Genomic DNA, 17,057 nt, shown 5'->3' on the forward strand with positions numbered 1-17,057 from the left:
CAGAATGTTCCTCTGCCTCTGTCAGCAGAGCTAACTTGGTTTCCCCTACCTGGTTTCTTCTCATCATGGTGCATCCGGTGCTGCTCTCTGTCCAGGTTATGCACTCCTGCTACTCAATTGAGCGTCCACAGCACTGAGTGCTGCTGGTGACCAAGACTAGGGCTCTCCCAACCCCCTCCCCAAACCTGTGGTCCAGTGCATGTTGAATACACGCACGGCACGAACTCCCTATTCGTTCGTTCCCTTGTCTCCTTGCTGACCCTCAAGACTTGAGGATCAGATCAAAGTGGCAAACTATGGGGTCTGGGGTCCAGCTGCCTTGTTTTCCAAATGAGGTGACGTGTAACCAGGTCTGGGATTCGAGCAAGGGAAGAGAGGCATGTCTGTGCACGTGCAGGGTCAGATCCTGTCTATTGAAAGGCTGCTTTTGTTTTCTCAGGCTTAATGGAAAGCACCCTGGGCAGCCCTTCCCCTGGCCTCAGGAAGGCCGCAAGTCCGCAGGAGCCCCTCCCACTTTCCCTCCCGCCCAGCCCCCACCCCCAGCAGCCTATCTGACTCTGCAGGCAGACTGGGATGGTGTGTGCCCAGGGGCTCCTAGAAGAGATTTAAGGCTGGGCGCCTGCCAGCCACACAGTGCTGGCCCTGGAGACCGGGAGCAAGGCGTCTGCTTTCAGGCCCCATGCAGCGGCAGGCGGGCTTTGGGACCCTTTCTCACCTGTACAGCCAGAGTAACTAGTCTACCTGAGGGGATTTTTTTTTTTTTTAATTTTTTTTTTAATTTTTTTTTTCAACGTTTATTTATTTTTGGGACAGAGAGAGACAGAGCATGAACGGGGGAGGGGCAGAGAGAGAGGGAGACACAGAATCGGAAACAGGCTCCAGGCTCCGAGCCATCAGCCCAGAGCCTGACGCGGGGCTCGAACTCACAGACCGCGAGATCGTGACCTGGCTGAAGTCGGACGCTTAACCGACTGCGCCACCCAGGCGCCCCATGAGGGGATGTTTTAAGGATTCAGTGGAGGAGGCCATGTTTACAAAAGTACTTTGTAAAGCCCGTGCCGATGTGAAACATAAAAGATGATAGTAATACAAAATGGAATATGGGGATGTTTTAAGGATTCAGTGGAGGAGGCCATGTTTACAAAAGTACTTTGTAAAGCCCGTGCCGATGTGAAACATAAAAGATGATAGTAATACAAAATGGAATAAGTGCCAATCGAGTGGAGAAAATAAATGTGGTATCTGTTGGACTGATTGCAAAAAAGAGAGATACCACTTGAGAAGGTTGAACTGAGTCAGGGTAAGTGGCCCAGGCCAGCAGAGTCCCACCCCACAGGGTCCTCTGCTCCCCGGGCTCCAGCATTGAAGTCCCCATGTGTGATCTGCCCTTTGCCATCATTGTTCTTTTTATTTTATTATTTAAAAATCTTTTTAATGTTCATTTATTTTTGAGAGAGAGAGATTCAGAGTGCCAGCAGGAGAGGGGCAGAGAGAGAGGGAGACACAGAATCCGAAGCAGGCTCTGGGCTCCGAGCTGTCGGCTCAGAGCGCTACTGGGGGCTTGAACTCACGGGCTGGAGATCACAACCTGAGCCCAGATCGGATGTTCAGCCCCACTGATCCTCCAGGCACCTGGCCTTCATTTTTCTATGATGCTGTTTACCTGTGTTTGCACCTCTCCTTCTGGGGGCCTGTGGGTCTCGTTTTTCTCCTTTGGGCTCTAGATGGTGGTGGGAGGTTGTGAGTTTTAATCAGAGATCATTTAATCCTCTTTTTTCAAGAGCAAAGGAAGGTTGGGAATGAGGCGAGGTGCCGGTGCTGGGCGGGACCAACGGTGACTGCGGGTGGGAAGGTGGGCTGCTGAGGGGGCGGGCTCTCTTCCTTTCTGGCTTCTCAGACGGTGAACCCTTGACCTTGGCTGGGCCACCAGGCGGTGGGCTTGTGCAGCCTGGCTGGGGGAGCGGGGCGGCGGGCTCGGAGGCGCCCCACGCCCCGGAGTCCCCGTCCCCAGTGCGCGGTGGGTGAGTGGGGCGGGCGGGTGTGGAGCCCGCGTGAATAGAGGCACATGCGGGGTCTCTGTCCCTCACTCGTCTGCCCAGACCTCAGCGGGCAGGCGGGCATCGCGCCCCTCACCCTGGAGGAGCTCCGCACCGCGGGGACCCCAGGGTAAACCTGGGTGTCCGGGTGTGGCCCGCGGTGCTGGGGCATCAGGGCCTGCTCAGTGCGGTCTGGGTGGATAGGGGGACCTCCTCAGCCCCTGCCGGGGGGAGTTAAGGGGACACGCTGTGCCACATGGCGCTGAGCCTTCTGTGTTGTTCCCCGCTGGTGGGAGGCTTCACCCCGAGGTCGCAGGGCTGGGCAAAGGCCCGAAAGGGTTCTGGAGGGCCGAGCTGGGGGCGCATGCAGGGGCGGGCAGTGGGGGGATGAGTGCAGTTGCGGGGGGGGGGGGGCGCGGGGCGTGCAGGGGCTCTGCCTGCCTCGAGGCCTCAAGGGCCCAAAGCTCACCAGCTGTAGCTTGGTGGGTGAGTCCGGGTTTGGGTCGCTGGCAGAATTGCTGTGGGACAGACAACGGTTTGGGGGTCGAGAGAGAGACAGGGTGCAGCCTGGGGATAGGGAGCTGGCGACACTTCCCTTGGGGGATCTGCCTCCTGGGAGGGCAGGACCCGGGCCGCGAGGTGTGCTGAGCCTCCCCCAGCCGGCCTCTTTCCCCTCCGAGGGTGTGGATGTGGTCAGTGCTGGGACGATCCGGGGGCCTCTTCCCTGAACCCCAGCAGATGCTGTTCCCACCGCTCGTGCAGCGCAGGGAAGCCAGGCCTTGCCGGTGGGCTCTGCTGGGCCAAGGGTGCAGTCGGGGGGGTGGGGGTGGGGAACTGGGGGCCGGGGGCTTGCACAAGGGGTTTGTGACCCATCCAGAGCTTGTGCTGCCCAGGAACCATTTCCTCAGTGGTGCAGAGGCTTCCAACACAACTGTGCTGGGGCCAAGCTTGCAGGCACCTCTGGGATTCAGGTTCCTTAGCGTGGGTGATTGTCACATCCCGGCCATGTGGAGAGGGTCCTGTGGTCCAGAGAAGACACTGTGGTCACTCAGTTCCCCTCTTGCTGCCTCGTCTTCTTTCCCTCTGACCGCAGGTTCCTAGAGGTGGGCGCCAGCCAGTGACTGGGAGCAGGAACCGAGGGCCGGTGTCTTCGGAGCCTCAGCCTGGTGTCCCCGGACGCTGGTGGCTGAGCCCTGGTGACCGGCCTCTGAAGCCTGAACCAAAGGTGCGCTGCGTTGTGAAAGAGGGGACTTCACACCGGACGACAGCCCCTCGGGGCAGAGACCTTGGCCTTGGAGAAGCCATGCCGAAGCCGGAGGCGTCTGCAGAGCCCCTCCATCTGCTGCGTTTCCCGGAGACCAAAAGCCCCGGGAAGGAGTGCGGCCAGCCTGGGGGGCCGGGCCAGGAGGGGAGAGAGCCGGAAACAGACACCATGGAGAAGCCCGTCCAGCGTGTGCAGAAATTGCTCCCTCGGGTGGAGGAAGACGCCCAGCAGGAAGCCGCACGGAGAGAGTGCAGGTGGAGGGCATGGGTGCAGGTGAGGACCCCCAGCTGGGGAGGGCGGGGCTGTCCTGGACCCTGGAGCACTTCTGTCTGTCCCCAGTCTGTGGTCTCCATCTGTGGTCCCTGTCTGTGGTCCAGTGGAGTTTCCGACTGTCCCAAGCTCCACAACTCCAGGACACGTGGCTGCCAGGACTGTCTGAGCCTCCACCCCACCCAGGAGCCCTTCCTAGAAATCGGGGAGTGACGGCCCTTTTTGTCTACGTTCGCTTTTTTTGTATATTCAGCGTATGTGCCCCCTACCCCCCCACACACACATCTTTTCTTCCCTCCTCTCTATTCTCTCCCTCTCTCCCTCTCTCCCTCTCTCTCTCTGTCTATATATATATATATATATATATATATATATATATATATATATTTAATTTGAGAGAGAGCATAAGAGAGCATGTGCACCTGAGCAGAGGAGGGGCAGAAAGAGAGGAGAGAGAGAATCCCAAGCAGGCTCCTCACTGTCAGTGCAGAGCCTGATGTGGGGACTGATCTCACCAACTGTAAGATCATGACCTGGGCCAAAATCAAGAGTCGGACACACAACCCATTGAGCCACCCAGGGGCCCCGCCTTCCTTTCTGTTAGATCAATGTTGCTGGCTTTGCATTGGGCTTTTCCTGTTTCTGCCCCCCTTCCATGGTTTTCTTTCTTTCTTTTTTTTTTTAAGATATCTCTGCACCCAGTGTGTGGTGCAAACCCAGAACCCCAAAATCAAGCGTCACCCACTCTCCTGACTGAGCCAGCGGGCACTCCCCTTCCCTCAGTTTTTAAGCCTCGTCCTTGGATGCCTGTCTCATTACAGACTCCCTGAGTCTCTCCTGCTCTTCCAGAAGCCAGTCACCTTTGAGGACGTGGCAGTGAACTTCACCCAGGAGGAGTGGATGTATCTAGATGCCAGTCAGAGGGCCCTGTACCAGGACGTTATGTCAGAGACCGTCAGAAACCTGATGTCTGTAGGTGAGAGCCTGGGGCTCACAGGGCTCTTGGGACATCTGGTTTCCCTCAGCAGGCAGCTCCCAGTTGGCTTTACTGACCCCGTATCTTCCTTACCTTACAGGTGTGAAAGGTGTAGGTCACTAAGCTTGGGGTAAAAGAAGAAATAAAAGCCTTTATGAAGGCAAAGATAATACTTGTAACTTGATGACAGTTGGAAAATGTACCCATTTATCTGAGCAGTGTTGACTGAGTTGCTCCTATAGTGTGCCGGGGACTTTGCTAGGGGTCTCCTCACCTAAGTGTCCCACATTGTGGTCCTTAAACCAAGGATATGGAAGGAGGTAGCCTGTTGTTCCCATTGGATAGGAAAGGGCCAGGCCTGGGGCCTCAACCTTCTCTCCTTCCCACCCCCGAGTCGGCATCTTTCTGTCTAACCCAGATCTGGTCACGAAGCTTGAAGAAGAAGAACAGTGGAGGATCGAGCTCCAGCTCCAACCCCCAAATGGAGAAGGCCTCCCTTCAGGTAAGTGTGGCAAAGGTGAAGGCGGGAGGAAGGTAGGGGCCAGGACATGCCCTGGGTGGCTGGGAAGCTGACCCATGGCGCCAGGGTTCAGGCACCCTCCCCCGGCCCGCATCCTTCCAGGAGAGCTGGGGCCATTCGCTCACGCCCGTGGCTCCAGAGGAATACCTAAACTGTTTGGGACAAGCGAGCATCTGGAGTCTCTAGGATTGGGCCATACATAGACTGCTTACGCTCCTTCCGAGAGAGCAGACAGGAAGGGACATGAGCTCAGTGCTGAGCTCATGCAGGGGACACTTGTGCTGACCGCATGCTCCGGCTCGCGCCTCTCATCCCAGCTTGAGTAGTGAGGGCACCACCCTTCGCTTTGGTGTCCCCATTTATATGACACATGAGGTCACCTATAGGAGTCAGTGGGAGCTTCTGGAAAGTGGATTTCCAGAAATGTAGGTGTAGCCCAAAGTTCTGATCTCTGATCTTACTGGAAGATTCCACTTTAAAATTTTTATTTGCTTTGAATTTGGAAACCCAGACATCTGCTCTGGCTCTAGCCTGTGAGGCCCGGAGTAGGAGAGGGAGGGAGGGCGGGCCAGGGACCCTCTGGTGAGTGGGTCTTGTTAACCTGCCCCCCCCCCCCCGCCCACTGCAGGAAGCAGGAAGCAGGAGCTTCCAGAAGGGAGTCCAAGCCGCAGGGGCAGAGATGAGGAGGTCCCCCTTGCTTGCAAAGGCTCAGGACGACCCTGTGCCCCTGTGGGTTCTGGGCCCAGGGCCCCTGAGTGTTCAGCCCCCCAGGCCGGGCCACCGTTCACCTGCCACGTGTGTGGCAGGACTTTCAGGAAGCGCTCCAACCTGCACAGCCACCAGTTTGTGCACAATCCCCACAAGACTAACAGCTGCGGCCAGTGTGGGAGGTCGTTCCGGAACCCCAGGGACCTCAGCTACCACAGGCGCATGCACCTGGGGGAGAGGCCCTTCTGCTGCCCGCTCTGTGACAAGACCTACTGCGACGCCTCGGGGCTGAGCCGTCACCGCCGTGTTCACCTGGGCTACCGGCCCCACTCCTGCGCCCTCTGTGGAAAGGGCTTCCGGGACCAGTCTGAGCTCAAACGCCACCAGAAGACCCACCAAAACCGGAAGCCGGTGGCCAGGGACTGGAAGCATGTTGTGAGCTCTCCAGGCTCCAGCGCTCTGTCTTGGGAGCCCCTGGACAGGAGCCAGGCGAGCAGCCGGGAGCCCGCGGCCGGGACCCGAAAACCTGTATTTGGAACCAAGGGTCCTGTAGCTCAGACCCAGCCACCTGCAGACAGGAAGCAGGCGATCGCTGTGAAGCCTCGGGCACCGGCCACGGCAATCCCGGGGCCTGAGACCGGGACCCAGGAGCCTGACACCAGAGCCCCCTGCCTGGACACCAGTCCCCCAGCGAAGCCTTCAGGACTCCAGGTCTCCTCTGGCCCTCGCTGCGCCCCGACGCTGAGCGGGAGAGCCTGTCCATCCAGCCACCACAAGGCCCACGTCACTGAGCCACGCTGCTGCTTCCGCTGTGGCAAAGCCTTCGGGTCCCTGTCGGGGCTGGCCAGACACCAGCACACACACTGGAGGCAGCAGGTGTACCGCTGCCCCGCCTGTGACGTCTGCTTCGGGGACAAGGAGGGCCTCGTGGGCCACTGGGGGGCTTCCAAAGGCAAGGACCCGTGTCTGGGCAGCCCCCACGCGTGCCGGGCGATCCTGGCCCAGTGGCTTGGCTTCTCCCGAGACACCTCCCCTTTGGCAGGAAAGGAGCCGGTTGTGCCCCGGGATCTGGGCCCTGGGCCCCCAGGAGAGGGCAGGGGGGAGGGGAGAGGGGATGCAGAGCCGAGAAAGCAAGTGAGGCCGTGAGGGTCTCGGGACATGAAGAAGCAGCCGTTCTGTGCACCTGCGTTTCCTAGTCCTGACCTCCGGGCACAGGAAGGGGTGAGGGGTCATGAGGGAAATGCAGAAAGGAACAGGGGTGAGTAGTGGTTCACGGAAACCTGTATTATCATTACTTAGCACCTGCTTGTTTCTTTGTGTCTGACAGACCATCAAGTAGTAATTGTTGCAGAAAACAGTGGAGGCTCTGATGGACGGGAGGGAAGGGGGCTGCGGGACATGTCCGGGCTCCCCAGGGTCTCCAGCAGCTTGCTCACTCAGCTCTCATGGTTTGGACCCTCCCTGCCCCTTCCCGCAGCCCTCCACCTCTCTGCCCTGCCCCTCAGGACTGGCATCTTGGAAGAAACAACCACCATTTTCGAGGTTAGAGCACTGGAATGTGCAACAGGGGGGTCCTGGTCACAGTCCGAGGCTGAGAGCCTGCTGCCTGTGTCGCTGTCCAGCTCAGGTGACCTCATCGGGGAGAGGAGCGCCCGCCTGGCTGTGGCCAGAGGGGGCTTCCAGACGGAAGACAGGACAGGAGAGACGAGGGGACAGAAAGGCCACGACAGAAGGAAACGCAATCCCATTGGCAACTCCGAGCATTCCTGGAAACGCAGATTGGAAAGTCCCTGCAGCGAGGAGGCCAATGAGTGTTCAACATGGGGGATCTGCATCCTGAGGGCCGGTCCATGGGCCAGTCCAGCTCAGAAGGGGTTTCCTGGAAAGAGGAGACAGTGACTTGAAAATCTGTCAGTGGTTACGATCACCAACCCATTAAACCCGAGGACAGGGAAAGCCCTGGCGAAGCCTCTCTCCTCCATGGTTGGTCTTGGAGGTGAGGTGCCAGGTGGCTGCTGGACAGTGTGGGAATTGGGCAGTGCGTGGGAGAGGCCCCTGTCTCCCCCTTGGGGTCGCTCAGCTGCCCCCACTTCCTTTTTCTGCCTTCCTGGCCTTTGGTTCTCAGCTTACAAAAGGAAGAAAGGAAGAAAACTTACTTAGCTCTTCAAGAAATTGCCCTGAAAAAAGAGAGAGAAATGGGTGACCGGTGGAAGATGACGGGCCCCCTCCCCACATAGTCCCTGAGGAGCCTGGGGTTGGCCTTGGGGACACAGGGGCGACAAAATCCGGTTCCCTGCATCTTAAGCCCTGGTCCCACTCTTTCCCTGTTCGGGGATGACCTGGTGCCCCATTGCTCTGGTCACCCTTGTGGCCCTGTGCACCTGCCAGTCTCCGATGCAGCCAGTTGTAGCAGATGACCAGGGCAAGCAGGGGTCCGAGCACCGGCACCAGCGTGAACAGGGTGATCTTCCAGCAGGGCACCCTCAGGAAGTGCGGGTCTGGGTGGGTCACAGAACAAACGGGATTAACGACTGCGTGTCCTTTGAGCCCCACCCACCCGCACTCCTTTCATTGTCGGCATTCTCAACCTGGGCTCCAGGAACCCACAGGGGTCTGCAGAGAGCTCAGGGCGTTTGTGAACTTCGGGGAGAAAAGCAGTATGTCATCAGCAGTGCCTGTGCCTGTATCGCCGGTGGAAACCACAGATGACTTTCATTCCCATTGGGGTTGTTGCTGAATTCTCAAAATGTTTGCCAGTGTTTTGAAATTGTAACTTTTAGACCTGCTGCTACATTCTTATTTAAAGCATTTTTGTTATTTAAAGAAACGTTCATTACTATATTACAGATCACATGTTACAATGTGTTTATATTTTGCAAATGTGTTTATATTTTGATACCTGTATTTCAATTCAGTGGTTCTCTTTGCAGTCCTCTGTGTTATGGTTTATGTGTACGTTTAAAAACATTTTTCTGGAAGAGGGTCCCTTAGACTTTGCCAGAATGCCGAGGAGATTCACGGGACAGAAAGAATCTGCGTGAACCCTACAAAACAAAGATCTTGGTCCTCCCTGTTGGGTTGCAAAGATGCGTCTGTGCGTGCACGTGGGCGTGTGGCCTGCACGCTGATGCGATGCCCTGGATGCTCACAATTGCCCGCTCGCGGCCGCGAAGGCTGCTCAGAGCAGGGCCCTGTGCTTTGCTTATGGCATCTTCCAATTTCTGCACCGTCCACACAACTACTGTCTGGGCCCTTCTGTTGCAGGCGCTCTCCTGAGGCCCTGGGCAGCCTGCAGTGGACAGAAAGGACAGAGACTGTTCTTGAGGGGCCAGCGTTCTGTCAGGCCTTGCTGGCTTCTGTCTCCCGAAGCCGTCAGGTACGGTGGCTTGTTCTGTGCTCTGGAAAGCTCATTTCCACCGTGTGAGCTCAGGCAGTGACACATAAGTACTTTGTTCTCCAGTCGATTCTGTCGCCTCCCCGACTAGACCTCAAGTGTATGTACGAAAGATCGGCTTACCTCCCCTCTGTAATGTCTGAAAAGGGAAGTGATGTGCAGAAAGTCCCTGCGATTCCTACAGAACGGGTTAGCACGGAAGGCTATTAGCACGTTTGGGACAGAAATGTAACAGAAGAATTTGCTGTCAGCACCAATCCTACATGCAGACAGATGTGACTTACGCAGAGAGAGAAGGAGAGGCAGAGGGCGGACACGAGGCCAGCCAGGAGCCAGGCCTCTTATCACCCGGGTGACCCGGGGAACCGGGGCCCCAGCACTTACCGAAAGTCCGGTGGAGATTCTCTGAAAGGGAACACATGAGCCTGTGTTACTTAAAACTGTTTCTAGTGATACAGGGAGGGACTGCCTCCACCCCGGCTGACAGCAGGTTGGTGAAGCCAAGTTGGCGCAATTTAAATGCCACAGCCTTTCCGTGGGAAGGGGGCACTGGGAGGATATCAGAGAAAATGGCCAAAACCAAAGGGAGGGGCGGCAGATGGAGCGAGACTGAAACTCACCTATCTCTGCCCGAAGTTTTCCTAAAACAGAGAAAGGCAGCATTTTTAGTGCCGGCGCTGGCATTGGACGGGGCCCCTTTGGCCCCTGGCAGCCGGGGGGGGGGGGGGGGGGGGGGGGGGCCTGGCTTTACTGTCGACCCTCCCCCGGAAGGTTCTCCGTTCCGAGGCCCCCTTGGCCCCTCAGGGCTGTCACTTTGTAAATCTAAAGCCACTTCCTGTCTGAATGGGGACGGGAGGAAGGAAACCTTCAGGAGGACTGGTACTTAGAGGCGGGGTCCCAACTGGACGCTTTGCATCACAATATCCCCTGGGGCGGACGGGCGGCTTCCACCCCAGGCTGTTCCTGCTCCGCCACGTGAATGGAGGTCACCGGGTACCCAGGAGAATTCAAGGGGACAGAGGACCCCTTCATTGCTCCTGCCAGCGTGCCCTCCCCAGGGGTGGGAAGGGGGACAGGGCCCTGTGTGTTGGCTTTGAGGACACCTGGAAGAGAAGGCTCTGCACGGACACTCGGGGCACAAAGGGACTTCTCGGACAGTGTTGGACGGAGAAGAAGGAGGAAGTGTCTTGAGCATCTAGTACGCGGCGGGTCCTTACTAACCCTCCTCCAGACACAGACCCGTCCAACCCTGCAGCTCAGTCTCCCGGTGTGGTTCGGGTGAGGCCAGCTCTGCCCCCTACAAGGCAGTCAGCCTCAGTAAATACCGAAGCTGTCCGGGCCTCAGTGCGTCCTCTGTAAAATGGGCCGTCCTACATCGGGCCTACCTCAGAAGGAAATGCAAGGTCCTGTTACACAAACGAAAGCACCGGGCAAGACGTAAAACTTGTCATCGTGGAGTTTTGAACCCAGAACTCACTCAAAACCACACATCAGCCAACCAAGCTCTAGAGGCCAGCTGGGTTCAGGGAAGGGTCCCAACAGCCCACCGTGCAGCCTGTACCTCTCAGTCTGTGCTGCAGGCAGAGGTAGACGAGGCCCAGCGAGATCTGCAGGAGGAGCACGGGGAGGACAGCCATCAGGACCAGCACCCCGGGGTTGATCCAGTAGAAGGGATCTGAAAGGCAGAACCAGGCTGCACGCCCAACACCAGCACAGCACCTGCGTGCGTCCAGCGGGCCAGGAACAAGCGTCTCCCGGGGTCAAAGAAGATGGCAGAGCTGAGCTTGGCCTCAAAGGAAAGGCAGGTTTGCTTCCAGGAAGGGCTGGTTATTGGCAGGGCTGTTCCCTAGGCCAGTCGCAGAGTTCTGAGAACCAGCTAAGACTCGGGGCTGGGCCTCGAGGCCGCGGGGGTGACATAGAGAAAGGTTAAGAACCCATCTTGTGGAGGGTTTGAGAAAGTAGCACCCACAGGGTTTATGAGTAGGGATGTGGTAGGACCGTAGGAGGGCCGGCCTCTGGCTCCCACCTACCATTTCCTTCCTGGGATCTTGTTCCTTGGGACCCTTTGGGCCAGGCTGATCTCAGTGTGCCCAGCTGGGGTCCAGCCCTTTTCTTCTTGCTACCCCCTCTGGGGGGCCAGATAAAGACCCTGCTGTCAAAGGTGGGGCTAAGTCACTGCAGGCAGCTGGTCCAGGAGGCTTCTTAGGAAGAAAACCCTTGGAGCTGCAGGTTAGGCTGCGCAAATTGCTACGCTGACCAGAAGGAAGTGCCAGTCCCTCTCTCAAAGTTCTCGCCAGCAGCCACCTGCAGTGGTTTAGTTAGCAGCTTGTGCTTTGCCCACCTCTGTCCCTTCCCACGGGGTTAGAACCACAGACAAGAAAGGGAGTGATACCAGCCTTTCTGAAGTGAAGCAGTAAGGACTCTGAATGCCTGAAAAATTAAACCGGAATCGGAGTGAACTTCCCTGGTTCACAAGAAAAGCGCAGGCAGACCACGTGATGAACGGTGTGGGAGACCCCACAGGACACAGGCGAGCGGTGGGTCCGTTGGGGTCGGACTCAAACTAAGCAACATGAAGATATGTTTGTGAGGCAGTCGGGGGAATCCGAACACAGAGTGGGCATTGATGATGTTAAGGAATTTTTGTTAATTTTAGAAGATATGATAAGAGTATTGATTTATCTCTCATTCGAGTGATAGTTTTCCCCAGGTGAACTCCACCTGCACGTGGGGCTCACGACCCGAGTCACGTCACGTGCTGCTCCCCTACTCCATTCTCCTACGTTCCCGAGCCTTTGGCCACGGGATGAGAATGCCGCCTAGGATCCGCCTGGGGTGGGGGGCTGAGTGGGGTCGTGTGAAGCCGGCCGATTCTTGCCGAAAGGTGGTGCGGTCACTGCAGTATTTGTCTGCTTCGTGTGCCCCCGACTTTCAACACTGGAGAGTTCAAAGACAGGGTCAGAGACAAGTAGTAAAACCACCAAAAATGACAAGAAAAAAATGAAGCTGGAAAGAGAGATAAAAGGCTGGAGAAGGAGGGGGTTTCCTTTCAGTCCTAGATTCTCAGATTCCTGGCTCCCCAGGCGAGGCAGGCGGCCCGCATTTACTTGTAAATCAGTCTTTTTTTAGACTCTGAGGCCTGCGGACTCTGGGCTGGGAGAGGGGGCTGGAATGTGAGGATCAAAGGAAAACTTTCTCCCCCGGGGCAGTTTTGGTTTGTCTCCTTTCCCTTCTTTTCTCTTCTTTCTTTCTTTCTTTCGTTCTTTCTTTCCTTTCTTTCTTTTCTGTCTGTCTGTCTTTCTCTCTTTCTCTTCCTTCCCTTTCTTTCTCTTCTTTCTTTCTCCCTCCATTCCTTCCTTTCTCACCCCCTTCTCTCTCTTTCTTTTCTTCTTTCTTTCTTTCTTTCTTTCTCTCTTCTTTCCCTTTCTTTCTCTTCTTTATTTCTTTCCCCCTCCCTCCCTCCCTTCCTTTCTCACCCCTCATCTCTCTCTCTTTCTTTTCTTCTTTCTTTGTTTCTTTCTCCCTCCTCCCTCCCTCCCTTCCTCCCTTCCTTTCTCACCCCCATTCTTTCTCTTGTTTTCATCCTTCCTTTCCTGTGGGGGAGGCAGACAGGAGGGGGAAGGATGGAAGGCAGCAGACTCCCCTTCCCTGCAGGTACAACCCCCCAGTAGACCAGCTGTGTGCACAACAATCTGTGGCTCACAAAGCCATCTTCACATCCCTGCCTCTTCTCCAGAAACAGTGCTTTGTTATCACGCATACAATGCCACCTCCTGGTCCCGGCACAGCACACAAAAGTAAACGATTGTCTGAAGAGCCGGTGGGGAGGAGGGGAAGGGCCTGAAGCGCGGGCCCTTGAAACATTTTTGTTCTTCAACAGGAAAGCCCCCTCTCTCTCTGCCTCACCCTGTCCACGTCTTCACCAGCCTGTGATAACGCCAGAGAACAAATGCCGAGTCACCCGTCATACAAATGGGAGAGGAGGCTCTGAGGAGGGGTCGTGCTCAAGGCACGGCTGTCACTTCCTGGGGTCGCGCTCACTTCGTTTGCTTATCCACCTGGACCACGTTTGCCAAGCATGGGGTTTTCAGTGATGTTCCTTGTCTGAGGAAACACCACAAACACATCCACTGAGGGATTCATTCTACTAGGGTTTGGTCATTTTGACTCGTTAGGAATGACGCCTTTGTTTATAACAAATGCAGGAAAACATTCCAAACACTCGGACCAACTTCCAGATTATTCACAATCCCATTTGGTGGCACGAAATAATCAGAAATGAATTATTTTGGATTTTGCTGCCTCTATTTCTCAGGTTTTTTATTTTGGGTTTTCTTTATCTAAAAAACTTTTCTTTAGGGGCGCCTGGGTGGCTCAGTTGGTTAAACGTCTGACTTCGGCTCAGGTCATGATCTCATGGTTTGTGAGTTCAAGCTCTGTGTTGGGCTCTGTGCTGACAGCTGGGAGCCTGGAGCCTGCTTCAGATTCTGTGTCTCCCTCTCTCTCTGCCCCTCCCCTGCTCACACTCTGTCTCTGTCCCTCTCAAAAATAAACATTAAAAAAAGTTTTCAAAAGGGCTTTTAAAAAACTTTTCTTTAGGGGTGCCTGAGTGGTTTGGTTGGTTAAGCATCCAACTCATGATTTTGGCTCAGGTCGTGAACTCACAGTTTGCGGGATGGAACCCCAGGTTGGGCTCTGTGCTGACAGCACGGATCCTGCTTGGGATTCTCTCTCTCTCTCTCTCTCTCTCTCTCTCTCTCTGCCCCTCGCCAGCTTGTGCTGTCTCTGTCTCTCTCAAAATAAATAAATAAACTTAAAAAAACTTCTTAAATTTTCTCTCTACATACCTACATACTAGAAGCTCTTTTATACGGGTGCATAAATATGATCATGTGGAAAATTATGGTCTCCCCTTTGCTTGGATCTCACTGTGTTCTCCCTCCTCTCCCCTCATCCCCCAAAGTGAACCACATTCCCTGAACTTTCTTATGGGTTTTCTCTCATATCTTACTGCAATGCATCTGTATCTACATCTACACTCAAACCATGAGGTCCTGCGTTTGTTTCCTACATTTCGTAGCTTGCTTGTATCATTCAGCAGTACGTAATGGCCTCAAAGCCAGCAGCGTGGTCCTGAAACAGTATTTTCTTTTCCTTTCTTTTAGGTTTATTCAGTTATTATTTTGAGAGACACAGAGATAGAGTGAGAGGGGGAGGAACAGAAAGAGAGAGAGAGAGTCCCAAGCAGGCTCCGTGCTGTCAGCGGAGAGCCCGACTTGGGGCTTGAACTCACAAACTGTGAGATGGTGACCTGAGCCCAAGTCAAGAGTGGGACGCGTATCCGACTGAGCCTCCCAGGCACGTGATGCCTCTCCCGGGACTGAGGCGCTTGGTTGGGGGATCTCATGTCAGCTGGGAGGAGGACTGGAGGCCCCGCCCCGGCGGTTGGGACGCCACTCACCCTCCACTTTGAGCTCCATCGCGGCCTCCTCCTGGTAGGAATGGTCCCGGAAGAAGCAGGTGAAGCCTCCTTCATCTGAGAACCTGACCTTCCGGATCCTGAGGGTCACCTTGCCCTCGCCCATGTTGTCCTTCAGCAGCTCCGTCCGCCCTCGGTACTCGGGGGCCTGCTCCGCGTCCTGATCCCGGCCGTTGCGGTAGAGATGGACCACCCTGGAGAAGGGGGGCCGGTACCACCCCACCTCCATGCCCGTGGCGTTCTTCCCCGGGTGCATGCGGCACGGCAGCTCTGCTTCATCCCCCACCAGAGCCCGGATGGGGTGGCCGGGTCCCAAGACCCTGAACTGTCCTGTCCAAGACACCCAAGAGAAGAGAGTGGGTGTCAGAGGGAACCGTGACGCACGGGCCAGTCTCGGGGGGCCCCTCTGCAGCACTGAGGGGAGACGCCGGCTTTTACGTGGGATCCTGGAAGCAGGGAGCCGCGGCCTACAGAGGAGCCCGAGGGGCCCCGGGCGGGAGGGACGTTCTGGCGTGTGGTCACCCTCCTGCTGGCATGGGCATCGTGGACTCTCGAGCCCGGCCTGTGGGTCCCGTCGCGGGCAGTGGCCCAGCACCTGGCGGTTTCCCTCTCAGGAGGGGGGTGGAGAGCCCTCTGTTTGAACCAAACTAAGCTGTCCCCACTCTCCCCTGGAGCGTTTGCCTCCCCCCGCCCACTGCCTCTCGGTCCTGCGTCCTTGTCCACACCCTGTGCCCAGAGCTGGTTCCATGGCCTCCCTCCGGTCTGTGCCTCAGCCCACGCTCCCAAACCTCTCCCCTTGGAAGGTGTCAGCCAGCCTCCCAGCTGCTGCTTCCTCCACGACACACGCAAGGACTTGGCCAGGGAGAGCAGGACTGGGCCTCCCCGTTGGTGGCTCCCTGAGGTCACGCGTCTGTCTTCTGTCTCTCTATTTCTGCCAGCACAGGACAGCCGGGCTCCGCTATAAACCCCGGCCAGCGCCCAAATGTGTGCAGGAGGGTTCTCGAGCACGACAGCAGCATGCCTCTGGACACTGGCAAAGATTTCTCAGGGGACGGGAACTACTGTGTCATATTCCTCATCGGGCCTGGACAGCAATCCAGGAGCTGTTACCAGTGTCTGCCCATTCGGTTGGCAAGAGAGCCCAGCTGGAAAGTTGGGTCAGAAAGAGGTCAAGGAAGGCCCGAGTGCAGGCCGCGCTGTGGGCTCTGGGGTCTCTTCTGAAGCTGCAGCCGGCCAGAGAGGCTTTCCAGGGAGGGGGCCGGGTCAGCACAGCCACGCTGGACAACGTGAGGATGACTGAAGGAGGTGAGCCCCGGGAAAGCAGATGTTCTGCTGTTGGTCTCCCTGGGCCTCCCCAGAAAGAAAGAGAACTCTTACCTGCATAGCCGAAGGACAGCTGGAGGAGGAGGAGGAGGAGGGAGGGAAGGCTGGGTGGAGGGGAGCTCCATGCGCTTGCCATCTGCACTGTGACTGGGGACAGAGAGCCCCTGCAGAGAGGTGTCCCCTTCCTCTGACAGAGCCCAAGGGGAGGACCCGGCGGGCGGCCCGGAGCAGCCCCGGAGTCGCCCCTGCCAGGCACTTACACAAAAGGGCTACTGACCAGGGGACGCCAGGGTCAGCCTTCCCCACCCCTTCCGAGCCGCGGAGCAGAGGCTGCCTGGTACTGGGCCTCTGCCTGCCCCTCCCGCCACAAAGGCTTGTCCGCAGGCCAGTGAGGCTCCTGCAAGCCCCCTCTTCCTGGCCAGCAGGGGCAGAGGGTTATCATTGGCTTTTGGAAAAGGAAGGACATTTCTGCTGCCTCATGAGGTCATGGCCAGGCCTCTCTCCCTGCCCTCTCAGCTCCTCTCTCCGACACAAACCCAAGCTCCTGCCTCACTCTCAGGTGTGTGCCCGACCCGTTCCCAGAGAATATGTTTTAGAAGGTCATGAACGAGCGCCATGAAGGTGGCCTGAGCTCAGAGAGGCCGACGTGGAAGAAGGAAGTTCGCGGAGGTCGGTGGCCGGCAGTCAGCGTAGCCGCCCAGGACCCGTCCCCCAGGCTTGGCATCATGCTCTGATGGCCTCTGTGCCACTGGGGAAAGGGGAGACGTTGAATGGAAATACACCTTTCTCCTTACCCTCAGAAGCAGCTGCTCACTGAAGGGTGAAACTAGTATCATCACTGATTGGAGAACAAAAACAAGAGGAAAAAAATTCAACTTCCTTACAATTGCAGCCCGTCGACAAGTACTTGAAACAGCCACCTTCCTCTGGAAGCTCAGCGGCCCCCAGGTTCCTACTTTGCTGGAGGCAAAAGGCAACCTTAGCTGGACATCAGCCAACATCCACTTTGACATATAAAATTCCTTTGCGAACCTCCTTTACCTCCCCCCCCCCCCCCCAGGTATATGCCTGCAATCATCCTCCAGGC

General features: G+C 56.6%; 2 protein-coding genes across 6 annotated transcripts in view; one reads left to right on the forward strand and one right to left on the reverse strand.

Moving 5' to 3' along the window:
• ZFP57 (ZFP57 zinc finger protein) overlaps positions 1 to 10,507 on the forward strand; it is a 25,314-nt gene extending 14,807 nt beyond the window's left edge. For all 3 annotated transcript variants that reach the window (XM_086705998.1, XM_086705999.1, XM_086705996.1), the window contains exons 3-6: positions 3,130 to 3,573; positions 4,420 to 4,546; positions 4,965 to 5,048; positions 5,695 to 10,507. In XM_086705998.1, the coding sequence (XP_086562124.1) occupies positions 3,130 to 3,573; positions 4,420 to 4,546; positions 4,965 to 5,048; positions 5,695 to 6,920 (1,881 nt within the window). In that variant the 3' untranslated portion in view covers positions 6,921 to 10,507. The remainder of the gene's footprint in view (positions 1 to 3,129; positions 3,574 to 4,419; positions 4,547 to 4,964; positions 5,049 to 5,694) is intronic.
• On the reverse strand, positions 7,034 to 16,255 carry MOG (myelin oligodendrocyte glycoprotein). Of its 3 annotated transcripts, none has more exons than XM_086706002.1 (8): positions 16,025 to 16,247; positions 14,630 to 14,977; positions 10,730 to 10,775; positions 9,789 to 9,809; positions 9,553 to 9,573; positions 8,156 to 8,272; positions 7,931 to 7,951; positions 7,034 to 7,653 (listed from the first exon to the last, which is right to left on the reverse strand). In XM_086706002.1, the coding sequence occupies exons 1-7, from the start codon at positions 16,104 to 16,106 to the stop codon at positions 7,939 to 7,941; spliced, it is 648 nt and encodes a 215-aa protein (XP_086562128.1). In that variant the 5' UTR covers positions 16,107 to 16,247; the 3' UTR covers positions 7,034 to 7,653; positions 7,931 to 7,938. The 3 variants fall into 3 exon arrangements, with proteins under 3 accessions (XP_086562128.1, XP_025772958.2, XP_086562127.1); XM_025917173.2 differs by having other exon boundaries at positions 10,730 to 10,843; positions 16,025 to 16,244; XM_086706001.1 differs by lacking the exons at positions 7,034 to 7,653; positions 7,931 to 7,951 and having other exon boundaries at positions 8,134 to 8,272; positions 16,025 to 16,255.
• Positions 16,256 to 17,057: the final 802 nt, after the last annotated feature.

This window comes from Puma concolor, chromosome B2 (genome assembly GCF_028749965.1).
Source record: "Puma concolor isolate L17-30 chromosome B2, mPumCon1.1.hap2, whole genome shotgun sequence".
NCBI classification, from domain to species: Eukaryota; Metazoa; Chordata; class Mammalia; order Carnivora; family Felidae; genus Puma; species Puma concolor.